Raw genomic sequence first — 21,501 nt, 5'->3', positions numbered from 1 at the left:
CCTGTAGTCTATTTTAGCCTAGCAATAGCTTTTTACTTCTGGTAATTATATTTAGACATTAAAAAATTCTAAAATTTGTGTTCATTTGTGAACTTTATTTTGATGAACAAAACGTGTAAGTATCATAATTTTTGTTGACCACATAGCTTATTTTTGGCAATGATCCAAAATCAAATCCACTTGTACTACTTACTCAGCCACGCTCGTGCAGTTTGTCATCGAGTTGTAGTCCTTCACCCTGTTGACAATGACCCGAGCCTGGTACATGGCTGTCCTGTCCTTGCCGTTGGCAAGGCAGAACTTCGACACTAAACTCATTACCTGACATATTCAAAGAGACTCGTATAACTGCCCTCCATTATCGAAAATAAACCAACAAAACTTACTTGCTAATGCTAGCTAGCCTCTGTGGAGAGGAGCTTCGCCTCAAACGGAGCCCCGCCCACTAAAAACGTCATGCTGTTGACTAACACTTAAAGGGTCCACATAAATAAAATTTAACTACCGTCAATTTTTGCCCACCAGTTTAGGAACCACTAGTCTGTATAATCAGCTCTACTTGCTATCTCCAAGTCCAAATCCAGGATTTAAAGAGTAAAATGGGTGTGTGTAAAAATCAGCTCAGCACAATCCAAATATGATGCAGGCAAAGTGAGATTTGGTGATAAGAATTTAGTCCATCATTTTTTATTCCCATAAACAAAAGGACCTGCAGTGCAGAGAATCTCAAACATTCATCAGTAGAGGCTTGCCATTAAAAAAAGGAAGAAAAAAAAGTATCCCAGCTTCAAAGTCATAGGCAAATATTTCACAATATCTACATCGCTAAAAGTCACACTCAGGCCATCTAATCCAGAAACAATCCAAACATAAAACAGAGTAGATGCTCATGAAAAGCAAACATTAAACATGGACATAAAACTACAAGACAGACCTCCTTCATATTTGTTTATAATGGTCCTATCTAATGGAACAACTAACACATGTTATGCTTTAACTACTTTTAATTCTGGTAAATAGATTAGCCATTGATACTGGTGCTGAAAACACACCCTTAATGAAACATTTTCATAAGCACTTTTTCCCCCTCTGTTGTCAGTACTTCAGGTCAACATTGCACAACCCAAACAAACACAAACCCTCTTATAAACCTCTTAACACTGTAAAAGGCCAGCTAAAGCATAAGCAAATGATCATCAGTTTCCCAGAGGACACTGCTTTGGCTTTGATGAGCCAACACAGTGAATCTCAGCCTGCTGCAAAAACAGTTAAAGTGTGACATCTTTGCAATATAACGATAATGATGCTAAATCTCTTTGTGGCTGAGTCTGACTTTCACTGAGAATAACGTGAGGAGTGAAACTGCATCCAGAGTGCTCTGTGCTGATCGTGAACATATTCAAATTGAAATACTAATGAGATGAATTCTTCAGTTTTTGTTTTCTTTTCAAGTCTAAACATGAATTTTCCTAAATGCTCTACAAACACTGACTGGAAGCACACACTATAGTATAAAATGGCTAAATAACAAGTCAACTCTGGAACAGCAAAAGAATTGCTACACAATTCAACAGAAAAGAGAAAAAACCTCTGCTGGCTCAGGATATTGACAATACTAACAGCATTAAAAATAAATAGTTTTATAACAACATAAAGAAAAACAAACAGGGACGTAATCTGCATTGTTATAATCCTTCAGTTTACTGAGGTTTTGGGATAATATGGCTAAAGGTTGTGGGACTGGAAGGAGGCGGCTTCTAGCAAACTATATGTGCACAGGCGTACACATATACACCTGTGTCATAGTGTGAACAGGTGGCATAGGAGATTTTGAGGTAAACCCATAAAAGGCTGTGAATGAAAAAGTAAAAAGCATACAGCATATATAACAAAATGTTATACATGGGCTCTCCCCAACATCCACAGTGACCCCTGCGCGTACTTGTAGAAATGTCATAATATAACGATTACTATTGTCGACTATGCTTTTCTCAAATACGCACCTCTCTGGATACAATCAGAGGCAAAGGGCATGAGTAAGGCAGGTTATAAAACATAACAAAAACATTTACCGCTCCAAACAAACATAGTTTCAACAGTATGGGTCAACACAAATATTTTTCAACATATAATAAGTTAAAAACATGTATAAACAATAGAAATCACTTGGCTTCTTTTAAAACCCATTCTTTCTGAGAGAAAAAAAAAAGCTTATAGAAATTATATAAACTCTCCCCCTACCAAACGTGCAACAATAAAGAAAATCCCTTCTCCTTGAACCAAAAAGATAACGAGGTGAAAACCTATTTATACACACTACTATGTACAAATATTGAAATAAAAGAGTGATATTATATATTTACAAACACACATCAGTCCCTGATCGAGTAAGGCCAAAGTGCCGTAGATGCACGCGTCACCCACATCACATGTAGGCCGCAGTTGCACTTAAGTGTTCCTCAGTTTGCAAAATGCAAAAGAAGCAGGTATAAAGTAATACTCAAGGCCTTTGCTCTAGCATCATGTCTTTCAAACATATAAAACTAAGCAAACTTTAGCATTAAGAAATACAGCTGGCCCAAACCTCACCTTTTTCAGCAGTTCCTGGTTTCCTTTTTTTTTTTTTTACAAAAGCGAGATATTTTATATACATACAGTAGCACTAGAGTTCATTTGAGTTCCAGTTTCAGGACAGCCGTCTTGGACTTTCTGTAGTGCCCTCTCATCCTGAGAGAGTATATGTAGGGAGTCTGGGTGATTCTCCGCCAAGAAGCCCACTGTTAAATGCAGATGAATGCACTGGGGTAACCACGGTGCCAGTGATGGGAGAGTCAGAGCATGCCGAAGCCCTCGCTGCCCTCACTGATGGCCAGCTTCAACATCTTGTGCAGCTCCTCATAGGAGTCGTACGTAGGGAGGCACAGCTGGTTAAAACTGGACACAAAATGGGACCAGAGTCACCCAATGCTAAGGTCCTGATAAAGCATCTGTATAACAATTCTACATCATGCTGATCGTAACATTTGCAAATCTAAACATTAAAATGGGCTGATAGTCTATATTTTTCTTATTAACAAAACCAACAGAGACTTTATCATAAGTACTTTCTGATATAGCCCATTTCTCTGTGCCATGAAGATCCACAAAAGATCTGCATTAATTGGACACTGTTTGGTGACATTTGGTGACATTTCTTCATTAAAGAAATACTTCAACCATAAAAAAGGATCCATTGTTTCTCGCCTTATGTTATGCAAAAATTTTTTTTTGCATGCCTCCGCATTGGTCGAAAAATCAAAGAAATTCTCGATGAATTGGAGTGAAAGGGGGCCAACAAAAAATCTCAATCAAAACATCTGTTTACAGACTCCCACTCAACTTGTGTAGCATAATCCAAGTCTCATTTATCCAGTCATAAATTCAGTGCTTCCCAAACACAGTATTTTTGCTAGACCGTAAATATTGAAAGTACTTTCACATCAACAGTTTCATGCACGAACAAGTAGCACGCCTTGGCAAGGCCATCCATTTGGATTCTGCTCAATATAATGCATGAGTAGGGTTAAAATGCACTTGCTTGCCAAGGTGTGCCACTCACACACATAAGTGTTTTATACAGTAAAGTTTTCACAAACAAACTGCAAGTTTTTGAGAAGCACTGAGTACTCAACTAGATAAATGAGACTTGGATTATACTGCACAAGCTGTGTGAGAGTTTGTAAACAGATGTTTTGATATAGTTTTACAGTTGTTTAACATGGCTCCAGAGACTTAATTTATCAAGAATTTCTGCTGTTTGGGGATTCTTTGTTCAGTTTGGAGGCATGAAAGACATTCACCTTTTTTTTTTCACGAATTCAATGTAACACGAGATGAGTAATTGAAAAACAAACGATTATTTTTTGGGTGAAATATAAATACAGCAAATGTAGTTTATTTGGTCTTAATCCAACATACACCATCCTGCTGCCATTTTTACTTACAAGAGCAGCACGTGTATTACTTACGCACTAAAAACAGTCCCCAAGAAATGCACTATTTTCTACTTTGTGAGTAATGTAACTAAAAACCACAGTGCCCAGCTGTTTTAAAAAAATTGTAGCAATTTTAAAAAAAGAGAGAAGACATGTCTACAACCATGCTAGCAGCTCTGTGAGGCTGCACCTAAGTATAATGATACCTTGAGCTAAATGCTAACATCTCAGTGTAAACATATTCACAATGGCAATGTATTTTGGCATGCTAAAATTTGCTAATTGGCACTAATCACGTAGCAGAGTTGATGGTGATGGTGCTCCTGTAAAATGTTGTATCGTAAAGTATTGAACAAATACAAAATGTCTTAATCATTATTACTTTTACATTTTATTCCTATTGTGGAGAGATAAATGGTATCTCGGGAGAGAGGGAGTAAATAAAGGCTAGACAAAAAATCACCAAAAAAAAACAGTACAAGTCATCTTCTGAAGGCAGTTAATGCAAAATACCAACAGATTGAAAGACTGACATACTAAAAACATTAAAGTAAATCTGCCTGTGTTTTCCTACTCACCATGTGTGTGCAGTGGGCAGGGTGCTGTGTGTGGGGGCGGCGATGATCTGGAAGGAGGGGCAAAGGGTGTTGAATCCCCCAGGGGGAAGCTGAGAGGAGCCGGTGGTGAACTGCAGCAGACGAGCCAACTCCTCCTGGGTGAAGCTGGACACCACGGCCCAGAACCACTTCATCACCTGTGGCAACAGAGAGCCAACATGCTCAGACATTTTGGTCAGTGGCCTGCTGTTGTAAGAAAACAGGGAATTTCCATGACATACTTTCTCTCTGAAGTGCCACGATCCTCCGACAATGACAGCATGGGCCTTGAAGTCCTGCACGTTTATATCACCGGTGCCACACATCAACAGCTGGAGGGATTAAAAGGAAAGCAAATCATAATTACCCAACGGTGTTTTAAGATTAAAAGGCTTTTATTATAAACATCACACATACCTCCAACTCGTTCTCATCAAATATGGCTAGCAGGTTTTCTGGAACCAGTTCGTTCAAACCTGCAATTGATCAGGAAATTACACTAATTGTGTGCACATTACCGGAGATCTCTAATGAGAGGAATTAGCAAAAACAAAAAATTGGCAGACTGCAGCTGTGCTATTTTCCTCACCTTTCAGGAAGTGTTCCACCTCATCTCTCACCTGGCTGGCCAGTCTGTACTGGGCCAGCAGGTTGAGATAATGCATCTTGTTTTCATTGGTAACAGCGATCTGAGCTCCCCCTGATATCAGCTCCACCACCTGCAAGAGAACACGTGGCAGGATAGAAATGTCAGACAAAACACATAAAAGAGCAAAACAGCACTGACGTTCAACTTTTTAAAATGATACTGTATGTGTTGCAAAGAATTGGCAAGTAAAGGCAAGATGTCAAGGCAAGTATCAAGTGGCCTAGCTTGTTATGAGTGCAGGTCATTTATCATCCCAGAAACCTTCAGCACCCTGGCGATCTTTCTCCAGTCAGCTGCAGCCGTATTTTGGGTTTTATAGTAAAATAAGACGGTATAGTGTAGATAATTTCTCATGTCAGCTTCATGAAACAGCCGTTCCTTATCCACTGTGGCACTTTCAAAGTAAGCAACAGGTAAACAGAAATAGTGCTTCAGACAAAATTTCAGCTCAAAAGGCCACACTGCATTGCTTGTGGCCAGTTAGAAAACCTTGTTCATCAGCTTCAAATCAAAGTGTTGCCTTGTTAGTACAGTTTAGCTTTCAAAAGAGACTAACTCTGCCATATCTTTTTTTGTCACAACAAAAAAACCCATGACATTTCTTGTAAACAAACACAATGTGCGTTTCTCAACTCCCCTCCCACTTTTGCTGAAATGTGATCATGTTGCCAGTGCTCGGATCGGTAGAAAAGTGCACACAGCCGCTCAGATGCTAGTGGCTCCGTTAGTCCACTTGTAAGCACAATGTAAACCATAATTTTATGTCAGTCATGCTTTCATTTGGTTAATTATTTAGTGCAATACAAGTAGGATTTAGCGTTATGACACATTCAGCACAGGTTGCTGATGTAGGCTACTTTTTAATTTGTCAGAACGTGGCATAATGATAAATGCTGATTCAGCCCTTTTGTATTGAATTAATCATCAAATCATCAAACTGGTACACCAGACTGGACAGGCACAACCTGACATTGTCCTAAATCTGTGTAAGAGTTCAGAGCCTTTCTTGTCTGGTAAAATCTATTTATGATGGTCTCACTCTTGTTTGACTTCCACACACCTGTCGGCGTTAGTATAAATGGGCAATTAATCAAAAGTTCATGCATGCATATCTAATCAAAAAGAAGGAGCTTGAATTCATCAAAGAAAGTTACACAGCCAGTTTTTGAGGTATTTCATAACCGAGCAACATTTTTTAAAAAAAGGACATGGATGCCAAACTCCACTTGTCCACCTTTAAACTCACCACTCCCCCTCTCCAGGAAAATAGCTTGCCAAACGTACAATATGGTTTCTTTTGTTTGGTTTAATGCTCCTATCTCCTCTGAAATTACATCAGGGATAAAAGTGTTGCCTCACCTTCTCCAGCTGTCCTGACTTGCTGTACTTCTCCTCAGCAAACACCAAGTCCATTTCACTCACGTCATTGTTTAGGATGAAGCAGACTTTAGTTTTGTAGAACTCCTGGTCGTCCGTCTCAAAGTACTGCATGTGGAAAATAAAATGAAAACACACAAGAACATGACGTTTTTAAATAAACATGGCACTTCATCTTCTCAGTGGAAGGATAAAAACATGATTGGGTCGGCTTTAGTTCTCGGCTTTGAAATCTTAGGAAGTTGGACAAAACAGCAAAACACGCTGGCTTGTTCTCCATGAAATAAATCATGCCAAGAAACGAATCAGGTTTCTTGGCTTTGTGAGGAATGTTAAAGTGATGAGACAGACCAGCTGACACCGGAGGGTAAACAATGAAAACATGACCCTCCAATGTCCAAGGAAAACGTCCTTTCTGTGGGAACGTACTGTATTCCATACCTTGTAGTTCATCCTGAGGCCAATGATCTGGGCCAAGAAAGACCGTGTAAAGCGAGCTCGGACCAGCTGTTTGTAGGCCCCACCCAGAGCAGACTCGTACAGGCACTTCCCGACGACGCGTCCCGCAAACTCATACATCTTTAGGCGCAGGTGTGGTGGCCGCTCAGCGTTTGGGTGCACCTGGAAATTGAAGATGAATGTGCTGCTATTTTCTAAACTGCATAAAGTTCAAGAGGATATCAAACATCTGTAAGCGGTTTTAAATCTGGAAGTGGCTCTAAGACGATCTTACCAGACCCTGGTTGTTGTCGCTGAAGCGGGTGAACAGCTGGTTGGAGGTGTCAAACAGGGTCTTACACACCAGCTCAAACCACTCCCTGCGAGGCCCTCCCCAGTCCAGAGCTGCAGAGACATGTCAAAAGATTTAGCAGCGTGATCACCTTAATGAATTTAAGTTGTTTCACACCAAGCACCAAAAAGTTTGCTTGAAAATGTATAAGAAACTGAATTTATGGGTTCTTATGAGCGCTTGTACACCTCTGCGTGACGTTTGTGCAGCGAGAAGTATCGAACGGCCTTCAATTTTAGCGCATTTCAACCGTGTAAATGTATGTTGGACCAATGAAATCCTTTCTTCCAACCGATGTCCTACCTCCAGGTCATAGCTAGCTTGCTGACAAAATAGAGAGTGTCTCATTTTCTCATTTTGGTTTCCGCTTTAGTCGGGATACCATGAAGATGCTAGTGCAGCTGATATGCTCTTGCTGACATTACATGTTGGTCACAGTTTCAAACAAACAGAGGCACATTGTTAATTTTTATGCAGAATAACGTCATCGGACCACATCAAATAATCCTTCTTCCCTTGTCAGCGTTATATAGCATCCCCTGCAGCAGTGACAATACAATGGTAGTAAGGGCACAGTCTCTTGCTATTTATCTATTTATTCTGTTTTTACATAGTGTTTCTGTTATTCAGTGGGGTTTTTTTGTGTGTTACTGCAGTTTTATTATTTCGGAGCCAACGTAATTTTGTTCTATGTGCACTGTTGTGTACAGTTGGAATGACATTAAAGTCTATCTAGGTCTAAGTCTTAAGAAGAACAAATTACTCATGCTTCTTCATTGGTAAGTGATTGTTTGTCAGATTGCACATGTGATGTTTGGAGCAGCTGAATGGTGTAGTTTGTTACAGAGTAATGTTGGTGCAGGCCATGAATAATGTAACTGCACGGAGCGTTTACTTATGGGAGGAACAGGACTTTGGAGTGACGGACGTTTGATTTCTGTCTGTACAGGCTTTTGTTGAAGAGAACACGGGCACTATTCTGGAGGATTTTTTTTTTTTCTTGATGAAAATGAAACATGGCAAAGCGGATAATTCACACCGGACATGGTGTGCATAGCTCTCATGCGGAAAATTTGCATGCAGATTTTCTTATTCCCACATTACATTCTCACATCCCACTGGTGAGAAACGGCCTTACCCGTGTCTCTAACTTTCATTACAATGTACGTTCAGGACCTTTTTGGTTTTAAGTGCTTGCTGCAACAACAAAAATGCATAAATATTCAATGTGAATTAGTACTCATAAACTTAACACAGACTGAAGCTCATTCAAAAATATTCTGATGTTTCGTTTACCTTCCTCATCCTGAAACACAACCTCAAAGTTCTTACTCCAGTCTGACACAGAGAAGTTCCTCGTAGCCTTCAGGGACTGAGAAACAAAAAAAAAAGTATAACGATTGATAGAGTTATCGTATGAGTGTTATGACTACATAATGCACATTAGAGCTGCACAATATCAGGAAAATATGCAAAAACATTGTTGATTAATGTGTACTCAGTTCTGCCTCTCTGCTGTCAGTATACTGCTAAGATAAAACAAATTACTTGTTGAATACAAAAAAGAAAGAAAATTATCAACATTCTTTTACTGAACAAAATGAATGTTGAACTAAACACAAAGGAATGATAGCTACATTTTAAGTGCAGTTTTCTGCATATACTCCATCAACTGACTCAAAGATTCCCTGAGTGTAATTTTGCAGTCTTTTGAAATGTGTTTATTGCGCAAGTTGAGATCGCTATGATAATTAAAAAAACATTACATTGTGCAGCCCTGATACACACCTTAAAAAACAGCTTTATAACACAGTAAAGTAGCACTCACTGAGTCCAGAATGGAGTGTCGAGTGATTTTTAGGCAGGTCTTGGTGCGAGGTCTCTTGGAGTGGATGTGCCTGAGTTCACGTTGAAAGAAGTTCACCTTGTCTTGGAACGTTTCAGAGCCACCTGTGAACAATACTGACAAATTACTGCTGCAGTCTCCACAAAAACATCATTAACTAAGTGCAGCTCAGGGCAAAAGCAATCACATTAGACTGAAACAAACCAATGTTCTTGTGCAGGAAGCGAATGAAAGTGGCAGCCATGATATTCCTGTCTTTGCAGCTGAGCTCCACAGGAGGCTGTATCCCATCATCCACCACTAGTGTTAGGTACTTGTGAACTGGGTCAGGACCATAATAGGTGAACTGAAGAGAGAGCAGAAGGTTACAGTTAGTTTATCAAACTAAATTAAAGTGGCTAGTTCTTTATGGTTTTCTAACATCACTTCTGCTTACCTTTGTTCCTGGACATACTCGAAAGGTGAAAAGGCGCCACGGAATTATTTTCAGGTAGAACTCCTTCACGGATAGTTGCTGTTTGACATAATAGTCCAAGTCAGTGTCATTGTACATTAACGCATGTCGAGTTGGGATCTTTTTCTTTATTATATATAGAAAACATAGACTGTATATAAATATGGACGACATGACAGGTCTTAAACCCTGCCCCCCCATGTCCGGGGCATGGATTTAACTAAAAACACCTCAAATAAAATTTTCCACGGGATTGTTTTATTAATTTTCAATTGTTATTCATTCCGATAAGATTTGCCTATATTAGTTATTTAATACTATTAAAAGGAGTTTCGGCATCATGATGACAGCTATGTGTGCCAATCCATAAGTGATCAATGATGCTGCTCGAGATTGGGATGAAGGGGTTTATGGGCTACAGCATAGACTCTGGCTCCAAATGACTTTAATAACGCCTTTAAAGCAAGACGGCAATAGCCGTATCTGAGATAATGTGACTTCATTGTCACACAGTGGGTGTGACGGATACATGTTGTCCATCTTTAAATGCAGTCTATATGCTACAAAGTCGAAAGCTGAAGAAGAAGAAATCCTACATAATAAACCTAACCATTATATGCTAGCCACTTACCTTTGGCGATATGTAACAGTAGACCTTTTTTGGTTTCTTGACCTTCTCAGGTTGTCCCTCCACAGGAGAGTCATGCTCATCCTCCTCTTCTCCCATGGAGGGCCTCCTCTGAGGAGCCAGCAAAGAGGAGGCTGGTAACTGCCATGAGGAACTGTAGTTCCCATTGCTGTAAAGATACGCCTCAAAGTAGATACTTATGCCTGGAGTGGACACATTCTTCTCCACACAGGCCTTCTCATTCTCTGTAAAATGTAAAAAGAAAATGAGTATTAGGCTTTGAAAACACAGGCTAACTAGCTAGAAACGTAAACTGCATTTCTGGGGCAATTTCTACTTTAATGGTGTATTTTCCATCTGCGTGTCATAGCTGCTCACCACTGAGAACAATAATGTCAAACTCCCCGTTGCTGAGTGGCTGGTCCTTGTAGGAGATGCGAGCCCTGAAACAGCCTGTCTTCCTCAGAGTCAGTCTCAGCAGAACCTGGCACTGCTGCTTGTTTAGTGACACTGACTTACTGTAGTAGTCATCCACACTGTCATCATCCACCGTGCCCAGCTGCAATAACAGGATAACTTAAAATCAATCCCAGCTCAGAAGCTGTTCTGCTACACTGTAAACCTAGTGGACTGTGCAATTGGGAACAGAAGGGTGAAAAGAAACGCTGGCTTTCATTTTTACATACACAATCAAGAGGCAAATCTTCAAATTACTGTGTAATGGATAATAAAGAAGGGGCTTGTTCCCGTACAGAGTGCACATGGACGCTGTAGTTGGCTTCATCTGTGAGAGATGTGGAGTTACTGGTGGGGTTTCCATACTCGTCCCTGGGCTCAATCTGCAAAGTGTGCTGCTGGCCATTTGTTAGCACCAGGGTGGAGAAATGGTAGGCTATCTTGGTTTTGGATGGGACAACTGTACCTGAAGTGAACAAAAGAATGGAAAAATACTCAGCAATAAAAACTTGTCAAATCAATAATTATGGGCTGGAACAAAAAAAACACAGACAGAAATAATACCTGGCTGAAATATCTTGTAATAAGGGCTGTAGGCCACATTGAGGCCACCCAGCTTGACAGCAACCTCATAGCGTCCGGCCTTGCGCACTGTGAAGGCCACTTTGACTACATTGGATTCTGGTTCCTGCAGAACCTCCTGTGTAACAGGGATGTCCAGAGCCAATTCAATGTGGGTGATGTTGACCCTCAGCCCAACAGGCCTGTGGGCCGGAAATGGCTGGCCATTCTTATAAAACAGCTGAAAAACAGAAACAGAGGCTAAGAATTTAACAAAGACCACACAAGTTCATTTACTTTTCTCAAAGGAATACTTCGCCCCCCCAAATGATCATCTGTGTATCGGTTACTCAGCTCGTGTTACGATAAATATGTGAAGAAAGCAGTTTTTCTAGCATGCCTCCACAGTGAATGAAGAATCAGAAAACTCAGAAAACAGAACTCAGACATCAAAAAACAGAAAATTCTAGATAAAATTAAAGTAAAAAGGGTCAGTGTTGAAAAACAGCAAAACTATCTCAAACCATCCATTTACAAACTCTCATATGACTTTTGCAAAATAAGTCAAGTCTCATTTATCCAGTCTTATGCTCAGTATTTTCCAAACCGACAGCCTTTTCTGATGGAGAACCGAACTTAAAGTCAGTGCATGTACATGCACAGTTAAGCTGAGTTACAGCTATAGCTTAATTAGGCCCTTTAATTGAACTAATGTCCTTGTCCTTGTCCTTGTATACAAGCACCGGGGGAGAATCGATTGATTGACGGACATACCTGTATGTCCCACTCCACCACAGTAGGTGGTGATATGCCTCCTTTCAGCTACTTGCTATGGACCGTTTTTCGATTGACCCATTACATCACATGGTAAACAAGTTAACAAGCAGAAAACAGGTTGCATGTCAAACGGTGATAACATGGATAGCTTTCAGCCCTGTATATTTCATACATACTCTATCCTTTACTTTTTTACCTTTGTCTTGTTTAGTTTTCTTCCATTCTTCTTCTTTTGTTTTCCCGGCTTTCTTCACCAAATTTATGCTTTTTGATTTCCGAGTCAAAGCCCAGCAACTAGCGGCATGAGCAGAACACCTAGGCCAGTTCAAATCCGGTTGAGGCGAATACATGACGGAGTGGCTCGTTTCCAAACCGAATTATCTAAGTGTGTTAGTCTGACTTTGAGAAATTTGAGTTTGTACGTTTTCAGTCGGACTATTATGTTTACATGTATTCTAAAAGTCCAGTTTCAGTCGGACTAATAATTTGATTTTTTCTAATATCATGTAATCGTACTGAGTGATTCTCATCTCTGCTTTCTTCAATGCCAGACTCCGTTGACAAAAATAGTAATTTTACCTAGCTGAGCACTGGAGATGTTGGCCTACCACTGCCTTGATCAGTTAGTTTGTTTATGTTATAACAAACAAAGTCACACAATAACACAAAGTACTGATCAATGCAGTCGGAGATCAGCAGCTACCATGTTCAGTGGGCTAAGATTACTGTTTTTGTCATTGGAGCCAGGCTTTGATGGGAGCACAGACACTTTTCACTTTCCACTCTGTTTCCCATATTAAAGAATTGTCTGTTTGGGAAGTACTGAGCACACAACTGGATAAATGAGACATGAATTATACTGCATGGATTGTGAGAATTTGTAGACAGATTTTTTGATACAGTTTTTCTATAGTTTAACTTCAATCCATTAAACATTTTCTCAGTTTTTGAATTCTTGGTTTACTGAATGGATTAAAGAAAAACAAGGTTTCTTTTCACATATTCAATGTAACATGGGGTATACAAACGGTCATCTATGCTGCATGCATAAGCCACTTGTTAGAAATTCAATAAGACTAGAAACAAGAGGTACAGTACACCTCTAGCTTTGGTACATCAAGAATCAATTATTACCTGGACTCTGAAGCTCATAGTCTGCCCCACTTCCTGCGGTTCTTTCCAATCCCAAGACACCTTACAGGAACGTGGGTCCAGGTAGTTTCCCCGGACATAGTCGTAGATGCTGCGGTCGCCGCGTCGCCCCGGATCCTCATTCTGCAGGAAGCTGACCACCCTCGCTGCAAGCTCACAGAGGAACTTGATGGTGAAGACAAACGCTATGATGGAAACAGTAATTCCACCTGCAACGAAAAGTGAAGAAGCAACCGGGACAAGTTGTTTGAGCATGTGGTTGCAATACATGTAATGTATTCATGTGGTTTTTAAATAAGATTATTCACAAGTGAAACAGACAACAGATTAAAGGTTGACAGATGATTATGTGAAACAAATCCTCGGGCTAAGAGAACACCATAAAGCAATTTGTAAAACTGGTTGTACCACTTCACTGTGGTTGCAGAAAGACAAAGAATGAGTCACATAGCAGCAAAGCCAGAACAAGCCATATCAGGCCAAACCTCAATCAAAACAGCTGACACAGGACTCACCAATCACGTAAAACATGAGGTCCCTTATCAAGAAGCACAGCGCCACAGTACAGCCAAATATGAGAGCTCCCGCTGAAAAGACAATTGGACATTGCACCTATGAATAATTACAATAAAGACAATACACACTTCCTGCTCTGGTGGTTTTACTTTCTTTTCTTCTTATGATATTGTTTTATGAATACCTAACCCCAGACTGGACTTTAGTACCACTATATTCTGGTGTTCTGTCTAATGAAGCAACAACAAGTGCCAAGAAATAGTGAGATTCAAGTGGCCAGTTTGGAACTTTGTTATGAATGTTGAAATTCATACCCTAGGCAAGAATACCAATCTAACAAGTGTTATGGTTGTGCAATAGTTACGCTACAAAATGACAACATTTATTTTTTTTCTATTATCCTACATTTATCCTCAATGAGAAGGATTTAAGTGTTTTTAGGAAAGAAAAAAAAAGAAAAACAAACAGAAATTGGACGGCGAGCAGAGATGAAGCAACACTGAACGTCTCCATTACAACACTTGAGCTACATTCAAATATGTTACTCTTGTAGTAACAACACTTGTGAAAACATTTAGCAACAGTACAATCCATCTTATGTTTATGTCTTATATCTAAATGCCTCTTAATGCTCTGCAGCTGTGGAAAGCAACCCAAATTAAAACCAGTCAAAGGCAGAAAATGAGGAGGATCTCACCGATTGTCCACTTCTCATTCAGACGCCTCACAGCAAGGCTGTGTACCAGCCGGATCTCGTAGTCCTGGTCACGACTCCCCCTTGAGTTCTGGAGGATCTTGATGCCTGTGGACAACTTAATGTAGTCTTCGTAGTAGTATCCCCAGGCAGCTAGAGACAGCTGCAGCTGACTGTCAAACTGAGACAGATCATCCAGATTCATGCAACCCAAGGTCTTAAGTCTGCAGCACAAAACAAAAGCAAAAGTATACTAAGTAGATAATAACAGAAATGGTAGCAATACTGTATTACTTTTAAAGTACAGCCTTTAGAAAAACAACCCTACCATAACTGCTAACTCAACATCTATTGACGAAAACTGCTGGCTGCACACAACAGGTTGTCCCACACACAAAGCAAACAATAGTTTTTGTGAAACTCTGTACAAGGGTAACCTCGATGTTATCTGTGAAACTGGTTAGTTATATGACTGGGAGCAGTGAGACGGTGTGGCTTTTCGCCTTACCACTAGACTTCAGACAAAAGCCCTATCATGTTATTACATCAAAAATATAGATAACCTCAGCAGGGTAAAAAGCTCAGCAGATAAATGGTTCTAACCACTCAAACCAAAACTTTATCTCACATTATAAAGCTGCTACTACTATAACATTGTGTCTTTGCCTGCTGACACAAGGAAAGCGCCTGTGGTGCATTTCACCTTTTATAGTGGGGTTATTCTGAGCAAAATTATGGTAGTATACAATATTTTCTCAATAATTATTAAAATAAGATAAAAAACATTCTAACAGTATTAACACATACTTGAATAACGAATAGAGAAAAGCCTTTTTTCAAACCCACTTTCAATCCAAATTATCAGAATTTTAATTTTGTACAAAAAAAAACAACTCTTCTGTCACCTTCGTACTTTATAATTATACAAGGGGTTCAGGGGATTTGGGTGGGGGGAGGCACTGCTTATCTATTTATGTTCAATTTACTTGTTAATGTTATAAAAAAAAAAAAAAAAGGGAAAAAAGGAATTGTACACACTCTTATATACACTGAATATTGTTGACTTGTCCTTTATAAATAAAAGTTATAAAAAAATTTAAAAAAAACAACTCACAGTTTTGATAACGAGTCATTTTTCAACAAAGCTTTAGTATCTGGTGCTGCTTCCCTTATCTAATCATGCAAAATGTAAATGTAGAAGCACAGCAGCTGCATCCTGTTCACAGTGTGTGGGTGTGGTTGATTATCTACCTTACTGAGACAATAAAAAAAATGTAATCCTCTATTTGTTATTCTAGTTTATTATTGTATCTTCTAGTAACCCCAATCGTAATTACATAATTTCTCTAAGAAGCAATGATGTGAGTCTACAACTTCAAATTCCCATTACGGTTATATTTTTAGCCTACAACAGCATCCAAACAAAGATCATCTTCTGCTACTCAACAGTTAATCACTGCACTGAAGCCTTGCCATTATTATGTTATCAACTAAGATTTAAAGTCCAGTCAATCAAAAAGGCAACGGAGGCAGCGACAGTGTAACAGTACCTAATGAATGTGACAATGTGTCCCTTTACAAATATCAAACACTGTTCCTCATGACTATGACTTGACTACGTATTTCGGAAACACAGCTGACCATTACAAATGTTGCAACTAATTTTCCAAAAGCTGAAGAAACTTTATGAAACTACTTATCATAGCTGGTTCTGACTGCATCAATACAGAGCACCCAACACACACACAAACACCTGCATTGCTGCAGGGTCTCAAACAATCAGTCTCTAAAGAATACTTTTTACTGCAGTGACCCTCTGAAACACTGCAGCCTCCACAGCTCAGTGTCAGCAAACTCAATGAGCCATGAATGGAGAGGCTGCCCTCAAGTGGACATACAATAATATAACCTGCATTAACAACCAGCATAAAACATAATCATAACCAATTCAAGACATAAAAAAATAAACTATGCAATGAAAAATCTACATTTATGACATGCCAACAAGAAAGTGTTTCTGAAAAATGAAAGCTGCTCATGATTCTTTGCCAGAGTGGGGCGAAATGTTAACGTTAAGGCTTTTCATTGCTTACGTATGGTAATAGTGCTCCAGGTTCTGGGAGCAAAGCCACTCCTGGAAGGCAAAGTCTCGGAGCAGCTGGATGTGGGCCTCTGCAATTTCCCTCCACCGCTGCTGTTCCTTCACCACCTCTTCCAGACGACTCAATACACTCAGACTCAGTTCCTCCAGTGTCTGTACATCTGGATGACACATGAACAGCACATAGAAATCCCCAATCACATACTGGCCAACAAATCAGCATCAGTAATGCCTCAGCACAGGCTTAAATACTCATTAAAGTCTACTATAATGAGTATTTAAGCCTGTGCTGATTGGCCATGCATGCCACATGCATCTCATAAGCCTGAATATTCACTGTCCAAAACCAAATAGGTGATCAGGGGTCATAGCATTAAGCAACACAGTCTCCTTGTATTAAACAGCTCCAGATTCTGTTAAACATGACACTTATCCCTGGTATTTCTGCAAAAGCTCTGAAAGGTGCTGAATAAGCTTGTAGTTAGAAAAAACATCCTAACCAAAAAGTTTCAAGAAATAGTAACCTGTCTTGCATAAGTGTCCTCCTTGTGCAGGTTACTGAAGGTTGACATTAGCTGTACCTGCTTACTTCACCTTAGATTAGACCATCAACCACACTTGTAAACTGTAATGGTCATATAAATCTCAAATGAAGATGACTGTAAGCCACTGACCTTCAAATAAGTGCCTGTATTGAGAGAGGCTATGTCCTTGGAGCCATTCCTCAATCTGACTTTCTTTTCCTTTCTTCCAGCGCACTTCCCAGAAGAAGATCCACGACACTGAGCAGAAGAGGAAGGTCAGGAAGAAGCGGCGGTCCATCAGACCATCTTTCAGCCTTCACTCAGACCCCTCCGTGCTCAAAGAAAAAGTGCCATAGGCCAGGGGGCTGCTTAAGTGTCCTACAATTAGAGAGAAACTGCTTAGGCTCATAACAGCTGTACCAAAACATACAACAAAAAGCTTTTCAACAAATAACATTCTGATGAGGAACACTAGTCTAACACAAGAGCTTCACAAAAACTGCACTGCCAAGAAAGCATTAATATTTAAGTGTCACCTCGGAGAAGTGCTGGCTGATGGGAGAACAACATTACATGTAATCCACAGCACTGAAATATGCATGAACAACTTGGCTAAAGAATGGTCATAACACTCTCACAAGCCTGTTTAGCCCAACAAAGTCGACAAAACCAGAGCAATTACACTGTAATTAAACCCTAAATCCAATCCAAGAACAACAACCCAGATAATGGACATGATGCTGATAATGATGAGCTGTGCAGACAGGCTAGCTCAGGTGTCAAAGCGTTTCCAAATGTCATCCGCTGCCAGATATAAACAACCAGATATCTAACAATAAAACCTACCAAAACAGCGCGCTCTAGTTAGGTTTACCGGGCATTTGCTTGAATGGCGTTTCAAAAACAAGAAAACACCGGCAGCGGAGGATAAACAGGCTAAATGCAATATCATCAATTCTCTATTGTCACCTGGAGCGCAAGGTAAAGCTGGAGGCTAACAACTGTTAGCATGGTGTCGATAAACTGCTACAGTAGCATTAGTTGTCAAACGAACGGCAGCACAATGCTAACAGCTAGCCGAGTTAGCCAACAATGTCAGCTTAATATCACATAGCTGGTCGCCGTCCCGTGGCGGTTATCGAGGTGCACGTAACGACACGTTCATTAGACACCGTTTGCAATGACACAGCAACACAAGGCAAAACTCCAAATGCAAAAATGCTCTTAATCTGTGCTGCATCTACCTTCGTCTGTTAGCTTAGCAACCGGAAAATGCGCAGAAACAGTGTCGATTTTTGATTACGTCACCAGTAATCGCATCCATACACGAGGGGAAGGGGAGCGAGTTTCACACAGCTACAAAGATCTCATATTTAAAGCATGGTATGTAATCTTTGACTATGTCGCAGCTACACGACGGCTGCCTGGATTAATGTTTTGCGCTAAATGGCACTACTTTGTTTAACAGTAATCATTAATTTGGCATTGAAGCTTCTTTGGCAGGCAACCCACGGAGCTAATTTAGCTAGCCTAGCGCCTAACATCAGCTAAGCTCACAACGTCAGCTGTTGAAGGGAATATTCGTATAAATATATATATTTACAAATATCAGTCTAAAGACTTGGGTCACAATATTATTGAACATCAATCGGCAGTGATCTCCATAAAAAGTGACATCCATGTATGTAGCCTGGGTTTACATTAACTTTTTAAGTGTTTAGCTAATAAATTCAGTGTTTGTTTTGTAATTGTTGTAGCTATGTACGTTAACTCAGCTCAGTAATGATAAGTAATAATTTTCTGGTATGTTTTTTTTTTATAATTGAATGTCAATCTGTTAGACATTGTAGTTATCAGTTCGCTTAAAAGGTCCTATATTATGTTTGTAGTATGTATGTTTTTATGTTCTTACTTGGATTTTGGGGATTTTGTGAGGTGGCCTTAAATCCTCCAGTAAACATTTCAGCGATGCCTTCTCAGTATATTGTCTTTGTTATAACTGATTTCTCTGTGTTTTAACTTGTTGAATGTAGGGGAAGCAGAAAACAAGGAAGTTTGCTGCCATGAAGAGAATGATCAGTCTTAAAGATAACAGAATGTGAGTTTTTAATATGTGCTCTGTTTTCTAGTCAAAGTCACCCTTGTTTTAGTTACCTTTTTGTAAGCTCTGTCCATTTTATTAAACCAGCTAAGTCTTGACTTGCATACAATCTCAAGAAAACAGAAACAAAAGTTAAGTGTGGCTCTCAAAGTTCTTTGCCAAGCACTTGCCTTCTGTGTTTTGCAGAAAAGAGAAAGACCGTGCTAAAGCAAAACAGAAAAAGAAGAAGGATCCCTCGGAGCTCAAGGAGAGAGAAGTGTAAGTTGGCCACATTAAAACTTGAATAAGTTAATGAAATACTTGTGGTGGACAGCTCCTTAATTTGATTTTTTTTTTAACTTTTTGTATAGGACAAAGTACCCATCATGCCTGTTCTTCCAGTACAATACTCAGCTTGGTCCACCGTACCACATTCTAGTCGACACCAATTTCATCAACTTCTCCATCAAGGCCAAACTGGACATTGTTCAGTCTATGATGGATTGTCTCTACGCAAAATGTAAGCAGTTTTGCCAAGTGGTTAATGGAAATGAGAATAACTTTTTTCCAGCCAAATATAATGTATAATGATTCATAACTTTATATTTTCCCTTGCAATTTCATCCAATCCAGGTATCCCATGTATCACTGACTGTGTGATGGCTGAGATCGAAAAGCTTGGAATGAAGTACAGAGTCGCACTCAGGTACAAGCTGCTGAGTATAAAATTGCACTGGGAGCATGAATTCTGTTTCTTTATGCTATTTGTAAATTTCTCACTTTTTTTTCTTTGCAGGATAGCCAAGGATCCAAGGTTTGATCGCCTGCCGTGCACACACAAGGGAACATATGCCGACGACTGTTTAGTCCAAAGGGTAACACAGGTAATATGTTTTAATACTCAGTGGGTGCTATATATACACATGATACTGTCAGTGTTCACCTCATGGTGAACATTGCAGTATGCTGAGTGGTGGGCCTTTTTCACGCAGACATTTGGGCTTGTCACTGTATGAAATGCACAGGTGTAATTGTTAACAATGAAATCATATTATTATAGTTGGTAAATGTAAGTCATGTTTTGGCACTCAAGGGTAGATATATACAATATATTTCCACAGCACAAGTGTTACATCCTGGCCACTGTGGACAGAGATCTAAAGAGAAGAGTCAGGAAGATCCCCGGAGTACCCATCATGTACATCTCAAACCACAGGTAACACTATTCCAACTTTTGCTTTAAACATTTGGCAGCTTTTTATATGTGTGGTTTACTTGAATAAAATAGGACATTTTATTCTGGACTTCGCACCATCTTCATCATAAATACGGCTATACTGACCATTTTATTTTATCCCTGCAGGTACAATATTGAACGGATGCCAGATGACTATGGTGCTCCAAGGTTTTAATATTTCTACAACTGAGCTAGGCCTGTAAATAGACAAATTTCCTGTTAATTATTTTCCTTCATCTATATCAAAAATATTATGTTTTGTGGTTTGGTGAGAGTGGATTGTGTTTGATCGAACTGCAAATTACTTTTTTTTTTAAGTTTTGTTGATCTCACAAAACATTTTGTTACAAGAATAAATAAAGTGTTGCAATGCCTATGTCTTTAGACTCCAGTCAGTTTTCCCAATGTGTAGAGAAATTCTTCAGATTGTTTTTTCTGCCATGCGCCCCACATTTCTTAAATCATCAAAACTCTGGGGAGCAAGTAAATGATCTGTATTGAATTTTAGTAAACAAAAAGGACAGCATGATAGCATCAACAAATTTGCTTATTTAATAAAATCATTTATTCAACTTAGTTTCATTTTCTATTTTCCTCTGGTCATTCACGGCCCACCTGAAGTGGCTCTAGTCCCCCCAGTATGAGAACTGCTAGTGTAGACGCATGTTTGCTATATGAGCAAAGGTGCAAATTTACAATGGTAATGATACTGTAGAGTAATTTCTAATTAATATTTTTACACTGTTTTTTTGCCATGTGACAATATTTTACTATGGGACATAACCTAGAGCACTTTGGGGTTAATATTTTACACAGTTGTGTCTACCCTAATTGTCTTTTGAGTTTTTTAATTTAGTGCAAATGTTTGTTATTGCTTTCTTTATTTTTTTTTAAATTTATTTTTAAACTACAATGCAGTTAATGGAGGTGTACTATGGAAAACACAGGCAGAGGTTAACAGGGTGTCTGCAGGTCAGGTAAATTGTCTTGAGTTTTATTTTCTTAATATTGGGCCTTAAAAAGGCATTGTCCAGCTTTTAATTTCTTTGCCAAAATGAGTTGCCGTAAATGATTTTAATCTTTAAATTT

General features: G+C 39.4%; 2 protein-coding genes across 4 annotated transcripts; one reads left to right on the top strand and one right to left on the bottom strand.

Annotated features, from left to right (window-relative positions):
* Positions 1 to 671: 671 nt before the first annotated feature.
* arel1 (apoptosis resistant E3 ubiquitin protein ligase 1) lies at positions 672 to 18,372 on the bottom strand. 3 transcript variants are annotated; one of them, XM_042500368.1, is made up of 22 exons: positions 18,340 to 18,372; positions 17,246 to 17,473; positions 16,564 to 16,732; positions 14,474 to 14,694; positions 13,776 to 13,847; positions 13,243 to 13,469; positions 11,335 to 11,572; positions 11,067 to 11,236; positions 10,693 to 10,873; positions 10,318 to 10,559; positions 9,669 to 9,746; positions 9,437 to 9,578; positions 9,215 to 9,336; positions 8,683 to 8,758; positions 7,330 to 7,439; positions 7,038 to 7,217; positions 6,579 to 6,704; positions 5,160 to 5,289; positions 4,988 to 5,046; positions 4,813 to 4,902; positions 4,553 to 4,728; positions 672 to 2,934 (listed from the first exon to the last, which is right to left on the bottom strand). In XM_042500368.1, the coding sequence occupies exons 2-22, from the start codon at positions 17,391 to 17,393 to the stop codon at positions 2,832 to 2,834; spliced, it is 3,060 nt and encodes a 1,019-aa protein (XP_042356302.1). In that variant the 5' UTR covers positions 17,394 to 17,473; positions 18,340 to 18,372; the 3' UTR covers positions 672 to 2,831. The 3 variants fall into 3 exon arrangements, with proteins under 3 accessions (XP_042356302.1, XP_042356304.1, XP_042356305.1); XM_042500370.1 differs by lacking the exon at positions 18,340 to 18,372 and adding an exon at positions 18,065 to 18,301; XM_042500371.1 differs by lacking the exons at positions 16,564 to 16,732; positions 17,246 to 17,473; positions 18,340 to 18,372 and adding an exon at positions 14,799 to 14,839.
* Positions 18,373 to 18,399: 27 nt separating this feature from the next.
* Positions 18,400 to 20,988, top strand: fcf1 (FCF1 rRNA-processing protein). Its single transcript, XM_042500372.1, has 8 exons — positions 18,400 to 18,478; positions 19,129 to 19,193; positions 19,383 to 19,454; positions 19,547 to 19,695; positions 19,809 to 19,881; positions 19,972 to 20,059; positions 20,297 to 20,391; positions 20,539 to 20,988. Exons 1-8 carry the CDS (start codon positions 18,476 to 18,478, stop codon positions 20,585 to 20,587), a joined length of 594 nt encoding a protein of 197 aa, XP_042356306.1. The 5' UTR covers positions 18,400 to 18,475; the 3' UTR covers positions 20,588 to 20,988.
* Positions 20,989 to 21,501: the final 513 nt, after the last annotated feature.

This window comes from Plectropomus leopardus, chromosome 14 (genome assembly GCF_008729295.1).
Source record: "Plectropomus leopardus isolate mb chromosome 14, YSFRI_Pleo_2.0, whole genome shotgun sequence".
Classification (NCBI taxonomy): Eukaryota; Metazoa; Chordata; class Actinopteri; order Perciformes; family Serranidae; genus Plectropomus; species Plectropomus leopardus.
This window is presented reverse-complemented; position numbering and strand designations above follow the sequence as displayed.

Excerpts from the sequence above, each read along its gene's own strand:
- arel1 (XM_042500368.1), bottom strand. The coding sequence starts at position 17,393 with ATGGACCGCCGCTTCTTCCTGACCTTCCTCTTCTGCTCAGTGTCGTGG. Across the intron at positions 13,470-13,775 it reads CCTCATGTTTTACGTGATTG|GTGGAATTACTGTTTCCATC; the intron begins GTGAGTCCTGTG and ends TTTTCGTTGCAG. Across the intron at positions 7,218-7,329 it reads GCGACAACAACCAGGGTCTG|GTGCACCCAAACGCTGAGCG; the intron begins GTAAGATCGTCT and ends TTCAATTTCCAG.
- fcf1 (XM_042500372.1), top strand. Across the intron at positions 20,060-20,296 it reads TAGTCCAAAGGGTAACACAG|CACAAGTGTTACATCCTGGC; the intron begins GTAATATGTTTT and ends ATATTTCCACAG. Across the intron at positions 20,392-20,538 it reads ATGTACATCTCAAACCACAG|GTACAATATTGAACGGATGC; the intron begins GTAACACTATTC and ends TTATCCCTGCAG.